The sequence below is a fragment of the Limulus polyphemus genome, unplaced genomic scaffold, assembly GCF_000517525.1.
Source record: "Limulus polyphemus unplaced genomic scaffold, Limulus_polyphemus-2.1.2 Scaffold61, whole genome shotgun sequence".
NCBI classification, from domain to species: Eukaryota; Metazoa; Arthropoda; class Merostomata; order Xiphosura; family Limulidae; genus Limulus; species Limulus polyphemus.
The window spans coordinates 1,380,749-1,400,222 of NW_013665671.1; the positions used below are offsets into that span (position 1 = coordinate 1,380,749).

The window sequence follows — 19,474 nt, forward strand, 5'->3', positions numbered from 1 at the left end:
TCTAGACATTTACTCAAATCATTTCTTAATTCCTTAGAATTGAGTCCTGCACTATTATTACTCATTATCTTTCTATTTGACTTTCTTTGGGAACATTTTTTATTTGATATAGAATTGTAGGTTTTATATTCAAATAAAAGACGAATTGCTATAGTAAAAAATGGTATGTTTTAATACCACGTACCAACAGCATAAAGGTAAAAATAATAATAAGTGTTTTAGCAGATTCTTCACGTGATCGGAACACCGAGTTTTGTCTACAGTACTTATAGTTTTTAAATCAATATTAATTAAATGATATTTATTTAAACAAACACATATGAAAACTTAAAGCATAATTCATTAAATTATTTTACATTTCTGTTCTAGTTTCACTTGATTAGCATTTCTGGTACAATATCCTAAATAATTCACAAATAAAGAAATAATTTTTTTTACTTTTAGTTATCGTTTTATTCTATTTTTACAAAGTGTTTTGTGTTTTCTAAAACAAATTTAACAACATTATATATACATAAGTAAAGAAAAAACTTTTCAAAAAAGGAAATAAATATATTGATTGCTAATATCAATCCTTCAAAAAGAATGCAAACGAGATAGTGGGGATGGCATTTGCATCATCCCTACATAATAGCACAACACACAGTGTAGTAGAATGTTGACAGACAAAAATAGGATAAATTCAATTAAAGTGTGATTGAATAGTTTTATATATATATGTTAATTCGTTCCTGTGTTATTACTTAGGGACGATGCAAATGTCATCCCTACTATTTGTTTGCGTTGTTTTTGAAAGATTAATATTAGCCATACCTACATTTACTTCTTTTTTGAAAAGTTTTTTCTCTACATGTTTGCTTGATTGCTTGTTTTTTGTTGTTGTTTTTTAATGCATTGTTTCAATAGACATAGGAAGGTTATATTTATAACCAACTTCTAAATACAATGAGGTTCCAATTATAATATTTATTGTGTATCTATTATTGGTTGATTATTCCTGTTTCACACTGTACTTAAGCTTTTCAAAGAAACATTAAAGGTTTGTAAAAAAGCTACCTTCAAGGGGTAATAATAACATCGTATACACTAGGATTATGTTATAGTTAATTACTACTAGTTATTAATAATACATATAAAAGCGGATATTTCGTTTGAAACTATATCACTTCAGTGAAATTGGTTGACACAGTTGTTGTGGTTTTTAGTTATCATGTAACAGAAAAAGATGCAGAAGAAAGAAGAAGAAGAAATTCAAACTTTTGCTATAATATTTATAGAAATTCTCAGAACTTATGATTCAGTCATTACATATATATTCTTATAAAAGGGGAACACTGTATAGTATTGTAAAGTTTTGACGACGTATTGAGGAGATATTTAATATTTATATTGAGAGAGGGTGGCACTATTTTAGGCCTACTATCCACTTTATCGATACATTTTTAAGAATATAACTGTGAGAATTATTTTTAGGGGGTTTAATGCGATGAAAACTCATGTGGCAGAACCAACCAGAAGCCCAGAGTGGAATAAAACATTTATATTTCCATCAGTTTCTTCCGAAGAGGTAAGATGCGATCAAAGAAGAAGAAAAATAAATAAATATAGAAAAATACTTATCGAGTTCTACAATATTCTGAAAAATAAGATAACATTCTTTTATCAGATTTACTCAATGCTTTAATTGTTATAAGAGTGTAAAGAAATGTTAATTGTAAGAAGAAAGTAGACTCAAACAAATAGAAGTAAAAATAACACACGTCTTATAACATAGATGGGTGAAGTCACACTACCCGAAATAATTTCAGCTGATAAAAAAATATAATAATAACTTGAAGTATATTTCAAAGTTAGCTTTAAAATTCCTTCCATAGAGATGGCCCAATGTAATTTAACACCTGTGAGTAAGTAGGCCAATTCTCATTTAAGCCTTCTTTATACTTGTTAATGTAGTCTTGAGCTGTTGAGGCTAATCAATAAAAACATATTTCCAAAACAACATTAATTAATGAGTTAGTTATTTTGTCCGAAAATGTTTTCTAATAAAAGTAAATATTTTGAATCATTTTTAAATATTTCTCTTACATTACTGCATACCGCTGTGCTACTAGGGGGCTCAGGAAATGAGGCCGAGCCTTTAGGTATTATAACAATATGCAACATTTATTAAAGTCTCTTTTTGTTATATCCATGGATTATGTATATAACTCATTTGAACTCTTTATAGTTTAAGCCTATGAGTAAGTAGGCCAATTCTCACTTAAGCCTTCTTTATACTTGTTAATGTAGTCTTGAGTTGTTGAGGCTAATCAATAAAAACATATTTCCAAAACAACATTAATTAATGAGTTAGTTACTTTTGTCCGAAAACGTTTTCTAATAAAAGTAAATATTTTGAATCATTTTTAGATATTTCTCTTATGACCTGAACTACATTGAAAAGGTTTTTTCTTTAATAAAAAGTGTGTTCAAATGTAAACTTCGCACAAATATAATTACATGTTTTTTTAAATAATTAAAAATATATGAGAATATTAATCTTAGTTCTATAAAATGTTCATTTCTCATGTGGCACATATTGTAGATTTATTACTCAAGAAAAAACCCCTTCTTCTCAGTAACTGTGCTGTTATTCATATATCTTTTTTAACATATTAAATAATGTTTTCATTTACTAATACTAGATTAGCTCGTTAATTTATCAAACTTTAGTTTTTAATGTTCACTACTATATGTTATATGTTAGTTTTATATCCTGTATTATACATTACAAATGTATGTGGGCTCTTGGAAGACAAATACCTTATTATGAATAGTATTTTTAAAATACCAGGATCAGCAGTTAGTGGCATTAGCATGTAAATCACCATCTCGAAGAAGTTTTAAGTGATAATCAAGAAATTATTGTTTGTTTGTTTGAATTTTTGCACAAAGCTACACAATGAGCTATCTGTGTTCTGCTCACCACGGGTATCGAAACCCGGTTTCCGCGGACATAACGCTGTGCTACTGAAAGGCTCAGGAAATGAGGCCGAGCCATTAGGTATTATAACAATATGTAACACTTATTAAAGTCTCTTTTTGTTATATCCATGATTATGTTTTTCAATATAACTACCCTTCACTTTAACAACACAAAGAATACTTAATGCTTTATAATCCTTTTCTTGTTTAGTTTAAGAAAAAATGTTTATTTTATATTCATTATTCATATTTGTATGTCATGTTACTAAATGAATGTACGAATATTTGTTTCATCATTTAGCTACGTCACGCGATAAAGCTCATTTGAACTCTTCTTCAAATAGTTCATTGCATATTTAACTACAGACATATAATAACAGACATGCGTTGTGACCATGATTCTGATTTTACGACTCAAACTGGTGTATTGTTACTAATTTCTTTAATTTACAATAAATCAAAATTCTCTACCTGTGTTTTAAAGGGTTAGATTCCAGCTATTTTCTGGAATTATTGTTCCAGAAACGTAATTAAAATATTTTAATAAATGAAAATGTTTCTATCATCAACTTATTTTATACTTATTTCGTACTTTTTTATTAATGATTTTTTCTAGCCCTTCTTTCTATAAAAATTTCTCTATGGTATAAGGACATTTTCTTTCTGTTTTATTTTCTAAAAATAATAATACCTCGATGTAATTGTGAAAATAACTCCAGAAAACCATGAATACTCAATAATCATCTCATTGATCTCACTACTGTTACATCTTATTTTATAATATTTACCTTGAAATAACTAACAAAATCAATTTCATCAACTATTATCATTGTTCATGACATTTACAGGTTATAATATATAAAAAAAACATTAGCATATTGTATTTCGTAACCAATATATTACGAAACCACCCTCACTTATTACAATACCTCACAATGGTTGATTCATTCATATAATAAGATATCATGAAAAAACACAAAGTTTTATAATATTGAGTCTTAACACTTGTTTACCCTCAATACATGAAGTCGAAGTATACAACCAATCAAAATTACTTGACTAAAATATATGTTACTTACTTTATCATAATATAAAATAATAAAAACAAACAAAAATAAATATATAATAATTCAAAATCTTGTCGAATTTATTTATATAAATTATACACTTTGCTGAGGCTACAATGTCTCCCACTCTGAAAAACATGATAATCCTAACATATTGTTCAACTTGAGACATTCTCTTATTCTTTATAGTCTAAGCCAATAAAACTTACAATAGCTTTGTTTTTATCCAGTGTCTTTACATAAAATTGACGATAATTCTTTTAACAGCTGGCGTACACTTGCCTCAGCTCTCCATAATTGAGGATACCTTAATTTCAAGCTATTCAATGTAATTTACTCGATGCTTTTATCTTCATATCCGGTCCACATTATAGAGATTGTTACATAGTTATGATACTTTATTTAAAATTTACAGTATATATATTATACTCATAAGTTTGCATCACTGTCATTTCCTAGAGAGAAATCCTGTCAAACAAGTGTTCGTTACATTGATGTTATTATTTACATTACACAAATAATTCAAGTTCTTAGCGTTATTAATTGTATTTTGCCATATTTTTCCTTGCTTTATCATATATTTTCTGTCTTCCTCGTTACCGTGCTTTTGCCTTTCTATTTTCATTGGTATCACATGAACTACTTGAACTATTTATTAGTCGATTTCCACTTCATTTCTTTACTTATCCCTCTATTTTCTGTTTCTTCAGGGTTACATCATAGATAATTTTAACTTAACCTCACGTTTTTATATAAAGTTTTGAATATCGTTTTTTATAAACTAACTAGCCTCATATATTAAGTTGATACTCTTCAATTTTATTTTCTTGCTAAGTCAATCCAACCGACTTCTATCTTCCACTAATTTTTCTTTTCGGATTCTTTAATTCAATTATCTATGACCTCGATACAACAGTATGCTTACTATGATAATGTTATCAATATCGAATTAGTAAATTCCCGTGAAATGATCGATTTTCCTGTTGACGTTTATTTTAACGTATTTACTTGTTGAGTGAACTCTTAAATAGTTAATACTGACCTATTTGTGGTTAAATAATTGTTTTTTTAAACATTGATTTAGGAGCTGATACTTTCAATGTAGACTATAATTTCCGAAACAGTTGTCTCTTCTTATTGGTCATTAATTCCTTTAACACCAGGACCTTAGCTCCTATATAATGTATTTAGTTTTGATTCCAAATATTCATGGTAAACTACATCTTTCCATGTTTGGAACAATTCCTCATCAGTTTTAAATAGCCATTATCTCTAAGTTGTACTTTTGTTGAATGGCTTATAACATACGATAGATAATGTAACTTCATTCCTAATGCTAAATAATCAAGTACGGAGGGTTTGAGTACAATAAAAATATAATTACTAATTGTTAATGACTCTCTTTTCACATAATTCTGTTATTTTATCTTGTATACCTGTAAATATTTCATAATGGCATGATAATACAGGTAACAAACATTTTATTGAATTTGGATCACATACTCTGGTTGGGCCATCGATACATTTTATAATATCATTTTCCACCTCCTGTAAATACATGTGATGATCTCTTGAAATAGCCGTATATGTATTTTCAGTCTATATTGTTATTATTGAAAATAAGATACTAAGGTAAGGAAGCGGACGGACCAATGTTCTGTCGAAATATGTAATGTGGTCCATCATCACTAAAACTTCGTGGAAGACTATTTATTGATTTCTGATGGTATTGTGCTCCATTCCTCCTTCAAAGCATTAGTAAGCTCCAGTACTGAAGAGGGCTGTCTTGGCCTTCCCCTAATTCTGCGTTGCAATCCATCCCAAAGATGTTCTATCAGGTTCAGGTCGGGGCTCTGTGCTGGCCACTGCAATGTTCCGATGTTATTATCTTCAAAACAAGCGTTCACAATACGTATGTTGTGACATGGAGCGTTATCATGGTGGAAGGTGGAAGGGCCGATGCCATAAACTTGCCACAATGTACGACCCACAGAATTGCTCAGAACGTCAATGTAGGACTCAGATTTCACGGATGCATGTACTGCGACCAGTGGACCTAGTCCATTCACGAGACGCACCCCCAGACCATGATACCACCACCTCCAAACTTCACTGTTGGGATAACACACTAAGGTAATAAGTATTCACCAGACATCCTCTATACCAAAACACATCCATCAGACTGGAATAGCGTGTAGTGTGACTCTTCGCTCCACTAATTTCTATTGATCTACGGTCCAGGTTCGGTATGCCTCGCCTCATGCCAGTCCATGGTATGCATTTGTTTTTCTTATCAATGGCTTGAGGGTTGTAGCTCTTCCGAGAAAATTCGTGACATACAGCTCTTGACGTGTCGTGGAAACACTTATAGGATTGCCTGTGGCTGCTCGCATCTCCAAACTCAGATTCTCTTGAGTCTGATGGTGAGATGAGGTAACCAGCTTTCTCAAGGCGCGTCGGCTCCTGTCAGTCAGTATTTTACGTCTACCTGGTCGTTTCTTGAGCTTATTGTCACCCATGGACTTCTATTTCTTCAGCACGATGCCAAATGTCCACCTGGGAATGTTTAATTGTTGTGCAATAGCACGTACAGACATTTGCCCCAAATGACATCCAACTATCCTTCCCCCTCTGAAACTCTGGTAGCTCTTTCATTGTACTCATATTCGGCGTACAAGTTCGAAATGACTTCCGAGCGAACCACTGATCGCCTTTGTAGGCCATATGATTTAGATATTTCGTCGTCACACCAATTTTCCTGCAATCTGAGGTGTTACGTATGACAATTTCTAATAGCCTAAAACTGAGTTAAACTGTAATTTAGATTTAGAAGTTAAATAAATGTTTTCGTAAAAACATTAATGTTCGATAATAATCCACTGAAGTTAAATGGATTGTAATGTTCGAAATTTGTAAACGTTCCTGGTGAAATATCTGAAATTTCCCGATACATAAGTGTTAATCACAGTAATAGCTTACGGAGTTTATAGCACACCAATTACAACAACCCAATAATAGATAGTCTTTTTTTTGGCGCGTCGCGTTGGTTATATTTATAGGCATATGGAGAGTTTCTCGAAAATTCAAAACTACTATAGTTTATCCAACTTTCTTAATAAGCTATAAATATGTTTGAAAAAATTTATTACTTTTTTAGAGCACATCAAGATCTACTTTCAAAATAACTGTTTTCTCCAGGAAAAAAAACAGACTATCATCAGAATCATGTAGTTCACAAAAGTGTCTTTCTATTGGCTTTAAACATGTACCATTAACAACCAAGCGTGAGCAAATATGTGATTTCAAAAGCATGAATAGCTTCTGTAGTGGGGGTAATAAATTCATTGATATTTCAGAAAGTTAGAATGTTATTATTCTGTATTCTGGCCTTTAAATATTTACTGTTTATCTAATTGGTGGACACTCTGAAATTCTATATAAGAAGGAGAAAAATCTGTAAAGGAAAATTCAGAAAGAAGATGGTTACATGACACAGCGAAGTGAAAAATGAGAACTTATTTGAATATTTCCTTTTGAAAGTAAAATAATATAAATATTTAAATTTCAAACTACATTTTAATCCCAGGTTTAATGACATAAATTTCGAATAAAGTAGCTTTATTAAATTTTGATTGTAAATCTGTAAAAAAGGTCGTGACATTTACGTTTTTATCCAAACGTATTCAAAGGACTAAGAGAATACGGGAGAACAGAAACACCATAATGAAAAAATAAACACGCTGAATCAACACATAAGTGAATCTGTCAGAGATATGGACACAAGTAACAAATTAAGACAAAATTATGCACACCAAAATTAACCAATGATGCAAGACCAGTAAAAATCCAACAATGAAAAGTGTTTAGTCAGAATATTAATAACGTATCCTTTAGTAGATTAAAATCATGGAGTTAGTCTCAATTCATAGTATGCATAATGAATTTCTTAGCTTCACCCAATGTCCTTAATGTGAGTATGTCTGCTTCCTAGTGAACATTATCTAAGATAAAACTTCAAGGGTTAAAACTTTACATTTTTAAAAAGTGCTATAGACCAAATTGGTTAGAAGTGGTCTTTTTTAGAAAATGCTATAGATCAAATTGGTTAGAAGTGGTCGTTTTAGAAAGTGCTACAGATCAAATTGGTTTTGGAAGATCTTTACGTTTTTCATTATTATGTTTGGCTTCATGATTACATAAATGAGAAATTATAAAACGTAGATATGTCATTTATCATACTATACACTTATCATTTCTTGTATTACAGTTACTTGATAAGTCACTAGAAATTACAGTATGGGACCAGAGCCCATCCGGAAGCAAGACGTTTTTGGGAGAAACCCAGATTCCATTACGACGGGCAGACTTACAAGATTGTCCCAAGTGGTACCTTTTAACTTTACATCAGATGGCGCCAGCTCACCAGATCATGCTGGGCAGTAATACAGCATATGATACTGCTCAGAGAGTATCACAACGTTCAGGCCAAAATGAAACTGTTTCTACCCATTCTTATTTTGGTAAGAAGTATACTTTTGTATGAAAATTTACTTGAGATTTCTTTAGAAAACATAATTGGTGTATTAATTTCAGTACGAGGTGATCATTATTAAAATATCTGGATAAAAAAACTGAATGAATAATACATAGTTACAAAGATCATATGACCAGTACCGATGTATTATAAGGCAGAATATGTAATAGGTACAAAAGAGAGTTTCCGAACGAATAAAACCAGTAAAGAACGCAAATAGTTCCTGCATTATGCTATACGTATTTTTTGTAAGATTTTTGTTTTACACAACTAAAAGAAAAATGTCTGTCTGTTATATGTTCCTATAGATGACAAAGATTATCGTGATAAAGGAGAAGAAAGTGCAGTGAAAAGCTTACCCTTGAATTCAGCATGTAAGTTATGCAAACCATTGTAAAAAACTTTTAAAAACATAGGGAGGTATAAATTGTTGAAATCAGTTTTAAATTCCTAGCTCTACCGATTTTACTATATGCGTCCTTAAGGGAAAGCTGCAGCGTCGTAGGATTTTTGTTGTTGTTCCACATCGAACTTTAAAGTAAACATAATCTGGAACACAACGGAGTTTGAATGTTTCCTTCACCCTTTGTTTTTACAACCACCTGACTAACGTTCAGTCTTCAACACTTTTGACAATATATATAATTGATTGGAGCATGGTTTTGGTTATCAGCGGTGCCGCCAAACTATTAGAATTGTAAATACAACTAAAATGTTTGTGGAGAGTGAGTCAACAGGCTGAATCGATTAAATTAGATTATCAGAATATGTGATAAGCGCAGATGCAGCATAATTAACATAATGATAAACATGATAAAGTTTTAATATTAAAAATATATACATTTTCATGTGTTGCAAAAGCGCAATTTAGCAGATTTTTTATGAAAATAATTTTACGTTCTATGTATGTTTTCATTCTTTTCCTCGTCATTTTTTTGTTCTTGCGGTTCATATTGAACATTTTCGTTTCCTCGATACAAGTGAAAATTTGAAATGTTTCACTTAAACAATAAACAGAATTGATATAATCTGAACTATTTTGTTGATCATATTCATGAACGTTTCGTAGTGGCATAAGTATTCATGAAAGTTTCATAGTGGCATAAGTAATTAAGATATAGTAATTCCAACTAAACATTACTTTCTCCTATCCTAAAAATGTATGTAGATTAATATCAAATAATTTACTTTTGATAAGAGTACTTGTAAAATACTGCGATCATTTTACACATAGTAAAATATGAGATCACATTTAAGCAATTGCTTTTAGCTTGTGCGAGAAGAAATCTACATCAATTCAAATTATATATCCTCCTAAAGTATATTCAGTTTATTTTTTGTATAAATAGCAAGCTAATATCTTAAATATGCACTACTCAAATTAATTAAAGGATAATAGGAATTCATAATATAATAATTATGATAAGGTAAAAATACTATTATAAATTTATATCAATAATCTCCCTCACACCAATCAGTTCATTGTGACCTGAAATGCAAGTTATTGGTTATTCCGCCTATGATTTAGTACAGTCTATTTACCATGTTCGCGAGTCTTGGCTAGATCTCAGAAAAAGCATTTAAATGTTTTACTTATGTGGAAAGTCATCGGGCAAATGGTGAACAACCAAAACAACAGACTCATCAACCAACAACAACAACAGACTCCTCAACCAACAACAACAGACTCCTGCGGTTGTTCGGGCAAGTAAAGAAGGTAGACACAAGCAGTGGATCTCATAGTGGTTATTTTTTACCGCAATCGTAGATACAAGCTCTGAGGTTGAATGTGGTGCTCACAGTCGCAACTGGTCGTCATATATCCATATCAGGATAAAAGTAGTTAAAAGAGAACGCAGAAAGCTTGCCTGTATGCCAAATCTCAGTGAGATTCATTTAGCTCATAGATAATCATAAAACAATGAAGCCAAAAACACGTCCAGCTGACAAACAACATGAACAATATTATTTTAGAAATGCGCTGTTTTCCCTTGCAGTCAGATAAAAAATTTGCACCAATTTATATTAAAGTTTTAATCAAATTTTCTCATTTTTATTTAGACAAATAACATATGGTAATGATGTAAGTGTGGCATGAGCAGGGATAAGCATTGGTAAAAGTACAAAATCTCTACTTCTTACAGAATGGTAGCATTTATAACAAATATTATAGGACTCAGATCCTACAACAGTATCTGTTGCCACATGCTAATACAATTAGCCCTGACTTCAGCTTAATAATATCCGTTGCCAGCGGACTAAACTGAGAAAAAAAGACTGACCGGATTTGAATTTCATCTATGGGATGTTCTTGGTAGATGTTTTTAGGTAACAATTACTGTTTTCTTCATAAGCTTTTATTAGAGTAAAGTTGGTGCTATATTTTAACTAGATATGATTATCTTGTGTCGTTTTTTTAAATTATATTTTGTTAAACACTTAAAATATTTTTGTAACGGGTTGTTAAGTTCAGTCTTGAAATTTACATTGATTGTTTTCGATCCGGATTTCAAAATTCCAGTTTAGGAAAATAATTTAAAACGTTATTCACTTCATTCAAAGCAAATAAGAAAATTTTTTATTTCAGTAAAAACGAGGAGGAGCTTTGAAATTTTTTAGATCACATTATCCACTAAAATATCAATCATGCCTAGTAACTCAGATAATTGGAAACCGCTGGTTCATTACAGAAAGTTCTAATAGTGGTCAATCTAATTTTGGTATTACGCCATCATTTTTTTGTGCTAAAAGTCGAAGAATTCATAAAAGTTTCGTATCATTTTCTTTTATCCATAACTTTGAAGTTATGGACTGCTAGCGCAGATAGCCCTCGAGTAGCTTCGCGCGAAATTCCACAAACAAAAAAACAAACTTTTCTAAGGAGAAATTAGGTTAATCCTATTTGAAGTGATAAAGTAGATGGAAGGCAGTTAGTCAGTACCACCCATCGCTAATTCTTGAACTACTCCTTTACCAACGAACAATGGGCATTACCATTACAATATGAGATCCTTACGGCTGCAAAGGCAAACGTATTTGGTTACGGGATTCGAGCCAGCGACCAGTAGCTTGAGTCAAGTGACCTAATTACCAAACCATGCCAAGCCTCGTTAGAAAAGAAAGTGAAGTTTTACATAGGAAAATCGACTGTCTAGAAAAAAGATACGAAAGCATAACTACAGCATATTTCAAAGCACAACACCATTACTCCTCAGTGGCTCAGTAGTAAGTCTGAGGGATTATAACGCAAAAAATCGAGTTTCGACACCTGTGTTGGGCAAGTACAGATAGCCTATTGTGTAGCTTTGTGCTTAACAACAAAAAATACAAACAACACTATTTGAGTTTAATCATTTGTCGGATGCTCTGAGTTATATAAGTTGCGTGATCTTTCTTATATTTTCAATTTTATTGTTTGTAAAAAGAATTATGAGAAAAAGTATTGTACCTTTAAAATCTAAAAATCAAACAAAAAACAATTTACTTTTGAATCTTTTTGAATGCGAAACGCTAGAATAATTTATATTATATTTTTTTATCATGGGGTCTGAGGAACTTGTAACTTAAAATAATTACTGAATGTTTTTTTTTTGAAAACCTCGAGCGTTTTAATCAACAGAAATCAAATGTTGGCTAGTGTTTTACCTTATTAATTAAACTTTCCTTTCACAAAGATTATCCAAAAATATCATTTTATTCTCACTGTTGCAATATTGGCAACATATGGAAATTTGATTAAGAAAAAGTTGGATGGGGTCTTCTTTTCAAATAAGATGTGAAAGATGAGGCTATTAGATACTATTTTATTTTCTTGTTGTTTTGGAATGATCAATCAAGCATTTGTTTGATTTACTTAGTTAGAAGAAACATTTTCTTCGTTTGTGAAATTCTCACGTGTAACGGCAGTATCATTTAAACAAAATTTCATGTTTTATGTGTGTGTATACAAAACAAACTATTAGCCCCCTAGTGGCACAGCGGAATGTCTGCGGACTTGCAACGCTAGAATCCGGGTTTCGATACCTCAAGCATTTGTTTGATTTACTTAGTTAGAAGAAACATTTTCTTCGTTTGTGAAACTCTCACGTGTAACGGCAGTATCATTTAAACAAAATTTCATGTTTTATGGGTGTGTATACAAAACAAAATATTAGCCCCCAGTGGCACAACGGAATGTCTGCGGACTTGCAACGCTAGAATCCGGGTTTCGATACCCGTGGTGGGTAGAGCACAGATAGTCCATTGTGTAGCTTTGTGCTTAATTATAAAAACAAACAAACAAACGAAATATTAATAGTTACTCCTCACTCTAGACACACGCGCTGATTGCCTGCCTCAGAGGAAGGGAAGGAGGAACTTACGTGATCTCACCGGAGACGATAACGTCATAGTCCAAGAAGTATCACAAGAAGGCGCGCAATAGCAGTGGGGTAGAGACGATGATGCCACCAGAGTCTATGATCTAACTGTTTAGCCCATGTTTTTGCCTCCGTTGAAAGTTTTGAGTTCAGCCAAACTCGACAGAAAATATCATTATTTTCTGTTTTAAAATTTGTTAATTTTAGCCAGAATACTTGCAGCTTAAAACATGTGCTATTGGAAAAAGTACCTCTAAACTCCCAGTCATCTCTATATATTTATTTATTGCATTAAAACTTAAATATTTTCGTATTGCCCTACAGTCGAGTCGCTTCTATGATATAAATAGATTAGTCCCATTATTACATATATTGTAACAAATCACAATTATATTAGTTAGAGTAAAAATCATCTTAAATAACGATTAACTTTGTTGTATTTAAAAGGAATGGAATAGGATCATAAAAGTACTATGGTTTTCTTTTACAAGATTAAGAAATAATGCTGCTTAAAACTGAATTGTCATCAGTCAGCTCTTTAGAAACTCAGATACAATTATAGTAATGTGTTCATATAAAAGAAATGGTAAAAACTGCAAAAAGAACAGTTATAGCTTAAAGCAGTTTATTCAGTTTAAACGCCAAGAAGGAACAATTCAACTTCTCGAAATTACTAAAGTAATAATAGGAAATATCATCGATTTTGGACTCAAATCATTCTAAGTTAATGGTTTAACAACGTGACATCGTGATTTAAAATTTTGGGTTTTCGTGGATTATCACATTTCATAAGAAGCTACATTTTGCTTGTCATTGCTCGAGTATGACGTGTTGCAGACGTCTTTCTTGATGATTCTAGTAAGTTCAAAATGATCCATATTCCTTTTATTTACAAGGAATATCCCAATCTTGGAAATTCTAAACACATGACCTGAACATATATATCTTCATAACCATAGTGCATGGACACTTTGCAACAGAAAACACTTACATACTCTACCCAAAAGTGACCAGTTTTCAGTGGCACCAAACTACCTGCAACCTCCAAAGAAAGTCAAAATATACTTTTGATACATGACATTCCACTGCGACCTTATATCGGCTGTGTTTTTTTACGTGAGTTGCTGATTTGCATATTCAAAGTCGTTTTAAAGAAAGTACACAACTCTCTGTTCGTATTTCTCTGTATTCTACTGTATCTTAATATTGTTGTGTTTTAAAGAAATACAGAGAATCACGAACAGAGAGTTGTGTACTTTCTTTAAAACACAACAATATTAAGATACAGTAGAATACAGAGAAACACGAACAAAGAGTTGTGTACTTCTACTGTATCTTAATATTGTTGTGTTTTAAAGAACGTACACAACTCTCTGTTCGTGTTTCTCTGTATTCTACTGTATCTTAATATTGTTGTAATATCAAGCATTATCATTTATTCGGTACAGTGTAATTCACATTTTTCATAATATATAAATATGTTAATAAATATACTAATGTCAAAACTACTCCGAAAAAGAAGTTGAAGGGTTGTTCTAAATATATACTGAACGTGGAAATTAAATTCATTTTTGAGTTACCATTTTTCATCATTAGTTTATTCCAGTAATGTATTCATAACAGATTACGTTTTTCTTTATGATTTTAGTGTGAAGTGTATTGCTGTAAAGAGTCATAATTCCATTAGATTTTATTTTTAAATGCACAATAATAATTTAAAAGTACAATATTTATTTTGTAATTATTCGTCTAGTGCAGGCTGGCCTTGTAGTAGACCTGGGAACTTCGGAGCTGGCGAGCTCGTGCGATACCACAAAATAATACCATACTTTAAGATGTGGGTGCGTTATAAGAGTGATAGTCCTTCCTTTAGCGTATATGGTGGGTTGTAGGGTGGTGATGACCGGTTGCCTTCCCTCTGTTAAGTAGTTCAATATAAGGGTCGGCAGTAGGTAGCTTAAGTACCTTTGTGACAAATCCAAAATACAAATACAAATTTAGTATAAAGAATTCATATTCTAGATTGATTAGTAATTATTTCTTAAGATTTTTACGTTTCGTGTTTTCCTTGTTTAAAATATTCAAGATAACTATCAGCAATGGGATCTTCCTGCTATTTTATTAAAAATTAAGATTCAGGATGAATAGGATTCGAACTCTTTTATTTGTTTTCTGTTTATATGGTTTAATCAGCGAAGTGACCTGCACTATATATAATATTATAACTTCGCGCCTCATGAAGTCGTTTATACAGAAAGTAATTAATGTTTCTGAAATGTATTTAATATTGATAGCAAGATTGCTGAAGTATTTCTTAGCTTACTTCTTAGTCTATTACTTACATACATTTAATGTTTGAAATCATGAGAGCGGACAATAAATGAATGACTCATCAAAAACATTGAAGACCTGTAAAAATACATACTTGTTACTTTCTCTGCAGTTTTTCGTCGTGAAGATACAGGCTACCAAGTGCAACGGATGTCACAATATAGTAGGACGAGTATGATCCTAGCGCCATTATGCAGCGATTCGAAATATATCAACAAGAAAACATCTTCAGGCCTTCACTCCCAGGATAGTTTACCAGGTATTAGTTTATCTTAGATGGTTTATAAATAATTGTATTTTTTCCATAAAATGTCTTTATTTTTAATCAGAACAACTGTCTTTGTGTACGTGTGTGTTTGTTTTAGTGGAAAGTTACATTATGAGCTATCCGCCGAGTGGATGGTATCCTGAATTTTGGCGTTGTAAAACCTCAAATTTATCACTGAGCCACTGAGCAGATATTTCTAAAATATATAAACATTTTCCCTTACCGTTTATACCATCATAATGATAATATTTTCGTGTACTATATACTCGTTTACTTCCGTCAGTCACCGTGCTTTTTAATGGTATTCGCTTTTAAACAACCTAAATGAGCAAAGTTTTATAAATTCATGTTTAACTAATTACACTAATGGGAAAAAAAATAGTTTCCCATTAGAACAATTAAATCATATTAAACAACTGTGATTCAAAGTTAAAAAATTTTCTCTCTCAAAATTCCCATAAACTGTTTTGCCTATTTGTTAAGAACACAAAAGGTACTGGTTTTATTAAATGTAAATCTTTTTTTCTAGATATGTTCACTTTATTAACACTTTTTAATTTATCTTTTTCATATCCCAGGCATGGTTTTCTTTGTCTATATAGTTAATTCCAGTTAACTTGTGCTTGAAGACTAGACGACTGATTACGTTTTCAGTGGTGTTTATGATCCAAGTGAGAAAGATGCTTATATCGTAGCTGAAAACGAAATATGTGGACATCATAAAATAATTTTTAATAGTGATTTATGCATCATATAAATCCATTGAGATACAATCAATCAAAAATACATCTAACTTTCTTCAATCCCTGAAGTTATTAAATCATAAAAGTGAAATGACAAGCTTTGATATACAAAATTTATATATATCCAAATACCTCGATAAAATAAATCATTCAAGAAAATTATTGAAACTACTATCAATGACCCTACTAGAAGAATTACCATAACCTCTTCAAATTTTGTGCCACTATTTGACTACCAATAACGTTTTGCTTTCAGTTTATCAACATAACTTACTGTCAAACTGATGTATTTCCTGTGGCCAGAATGTAATCTAGCTCATTAGCCAAGTCTTCTTTCAACTTGAAAAAAATGTACACCTGATATGGTATTTTGAGGTTTTAACTCTGACCCGAGAAACTATATTTTAATTCATATTAACAACATTAACTAGAACACCTATTTCATAAGTTAAGAAGAAATAATTTATCCATAAAGTTTTTGAATGTTCATATCATAAGAAAACCAATTGCATTCGACACCTGTGCTTATAGGAAACAACGAAATATGTAGACTGGAAACCCATTCACCATCTTCAACAAAATCTCAGAAACGTGGAATCTTTAAATGTATAGTTCAAATCGCGCTTGACATTTGTACTCATAACAATTTAAGCTGTGAGTAAAGAATATATCTGATATTTTCATTCATAGAAACGGTTATTCCTCAAGGAAAGTTTATATGAACAATCAGGGAAATTAATGTCATTCAATCCAACCGAATAACTTTATCACACCCACTATCCTTTTCTTGAATATGCCAGCGAAAGAAAAATAATAACATTATAATCAACTTGTTAAGTACACAAAACCAGGAAAATTATCCAAAATGAAAGGACACCAAAGAAATAAATATGAAATCTAATGCAACACATGTGAACGATTTTATTTAGGTGAAACTGGAAGAAAAATAAACACATGCATCACAGAACACCTTAAAAGACCGTTCTATGCCTTTGAAGATTTAAAACAAAAAATACTCGCTATCCGACAAGAAAATTGACATTCCACGAAGTGAAACTAATATAAATAGAAGGCAAATCGTAGAAACTGTATTGATCAAACATTAAAACCTTGTTTTAGCAAGTATCCAGAAACCTATGTCTGTCGCTACTGATTTTAATACATTCCTCTCGATGACGCTAAAAGTTGGGTTTCATTACCCGCTGTGGACAGAGCACAGATACCCATTGTGTATCTTTGTGCTTGACAACATCAATATCCTGATTCTAACAGATCTTAAACCTACATTGTTGTTAAAGTAATCTATATAAGTAATCTCTTTGTTGTTGTTAAAGTCAGTTTAACAGCATTTTAACTAATCACTCTGATTTGTTTTTGTTATACAAGATTTGTATCTTATGGTTCGAACATGGGTTAAACTTATGGCCGAAAATATCATTAATAACGAGGGTACCCAAATGATGAAACAATACATTCTAATCTTTATAAATAAAGGCATAAGAAAAGTACATTTAGTTAGCCATACTTCCAGGTTGATTTTTAGTTTCACTCTAAGGAAGTAGCTTGCTCTAATTGGAAGTTAATATCAATTAAATTCTCCTAATAACACTTAAACACTGAAATATAATGTTTAAATTAAATATGTAGAATGTAAATCCAGAATGTGTCAAATTTTAAATCTCATTCTCAATAGTGTAGAGTTTCTGAACAATAGAGTGAAGAAAAGATGATGTAAATGGGATGTGAAAATGATAGTAAATACTCGATAGGAGGATATGAATGTTAAAACGTTCAGGCTATTAAGATTAGTAAATTTAGCAAAGCTTCAGCAGGTATAACTGTAAAAAATTAGATAGGTAAGGATTGTAAATGTGTATTAAAAATTTTCGGTTTTGTGAATATTTTTTTAAAAGAAGACTGTTATACTAATTTTATGTTTCATCCCATGATTATGATTACTAAGAAAGTAGAAATGAGATTGAAATTTTAGATAAAAAGTAATAGAATTAGAAATAAAGTATGATAGCCCGAAGACTATAATTAAGGCATGTTTAAATACAAGAATAGGAAACAAACAAGAAGTCACTGAAATAGAAGAGAGGTCTATGAATAAAACACAGGAGACTTACATGTTCAAGGAAAGGATCGGGTAGTAAATAGGTTTGATAATATATTGTGTATAAACAATAAGTTATATACTTGTAGTGTTAAACTTCCAGGAGGCAGTAGAGAAGAGATTAATTTTAAAATTAAAATGGTAAAAGCATAGTTGTTCATGCTATTTGTACGTTAAATATAATAGAAAAAATTATGACTTCAAAGTTTTAGATAAAACCTGGGACAGCATTTTTTATTAGACTGTATTATAAGAAGAAATATCGAATAGCTCTGGTTCAATATTAGGAATAAATGGAAACTGCTCAATTCTTCTCAACTTTGTAATAGATTCAAACAAGAGGGAATCCTCAATAGCCACCGCTGTAATTAGATGGAGTTGGAGCTATGAGCTAAAAGTTTGTACTTGAAAAAAAAATTATCGGAGCCATTCTATGAGCCGTTATGCCTCGGATAAAATTGAAGGAAGCTTTGTAAAAATAATTAAAATAGAATTAAAACATTCCACACAAAAACTAAATTGAACTATTATAAATAACGATGCATATAATACTATTAAAATAATAACCGAAGTCTTTCATAGGTCAGGAAATCTATGGTTAATTCAATATAAAATAAGTAATGAACAGAAAGTACAGGCAGGTTGGCGAAATATGAAAAAGGTTAGGATACTAAAACAGTTTAGAAGATCAAATATCATTTTTGATTATTTGTTTATAAAGAAAAAATTATAAGTATCTGTAAAAATGAAAACAATTGCATGAAAATGAAATGAAAGAAAAACTTCACATTAATTTAAATAATCCCAACCTGTTTTCGTCTACAGTAAAGAAAATTGGAAATATCGGTAAAGAGGAAAAACTGCGTGGTTTAAATACTTTTGGAATTTATTAGGATTTATTAATAAAGAATAAAAGCATGGAAGAGGTCTCTTGTATTAAAGAAAACAGTGAGATAATTAAAATAGGTGCTGCAGAAATTTCTTCTGAGATGAATGAGATGTTAAACAGTTTGGTAACGATAGTAGAATGAGAAGTTAAACAGTTTGGTAACGATAGAAGAATGAGATGTTAAACAGTTTGGTAACGATAGTA

The 19,474-nt window shown here is 31.2% G+C and overlaps 1 protein-coding gene across 1 annotated transcript in view; it reads left to right on the forward strand.

Moving 5' to 3' along the window:
* Nucleotides 1-15,513, forward strand: part of LOC106464589 — a gene marked incomplete at its 3' end in the record, with an annotated part of 114,557 nt that extends 99,044 nt beyond the window's left edge. The window contains exons 13-16 of the mRNA XM_022392821.1: nucleotides 1,474-1,567; nucleotides 8,299-8,551; nucleotides 8,874-8,939; nucleotides 15,367-15,513. Of these exons, the coding sequence (XP_022248529.1) occupies nucleotides 1,474-1,567; nucleotides 8,299-8,551; nucleotides 8,874-8,939; nucleotides 15,367-15,513 (560 nt within the window). The remainder of the gene's footprint in view (nucleotides 1-1,473; nucleotides 1,568-8,298; nucleotides 8,552-8,873; nucleotides 8,940-15,366) is intronic.
* Between the last annotated feature and the right edge of the window lie 3,961 nt (nucleotides 15,514-19,474).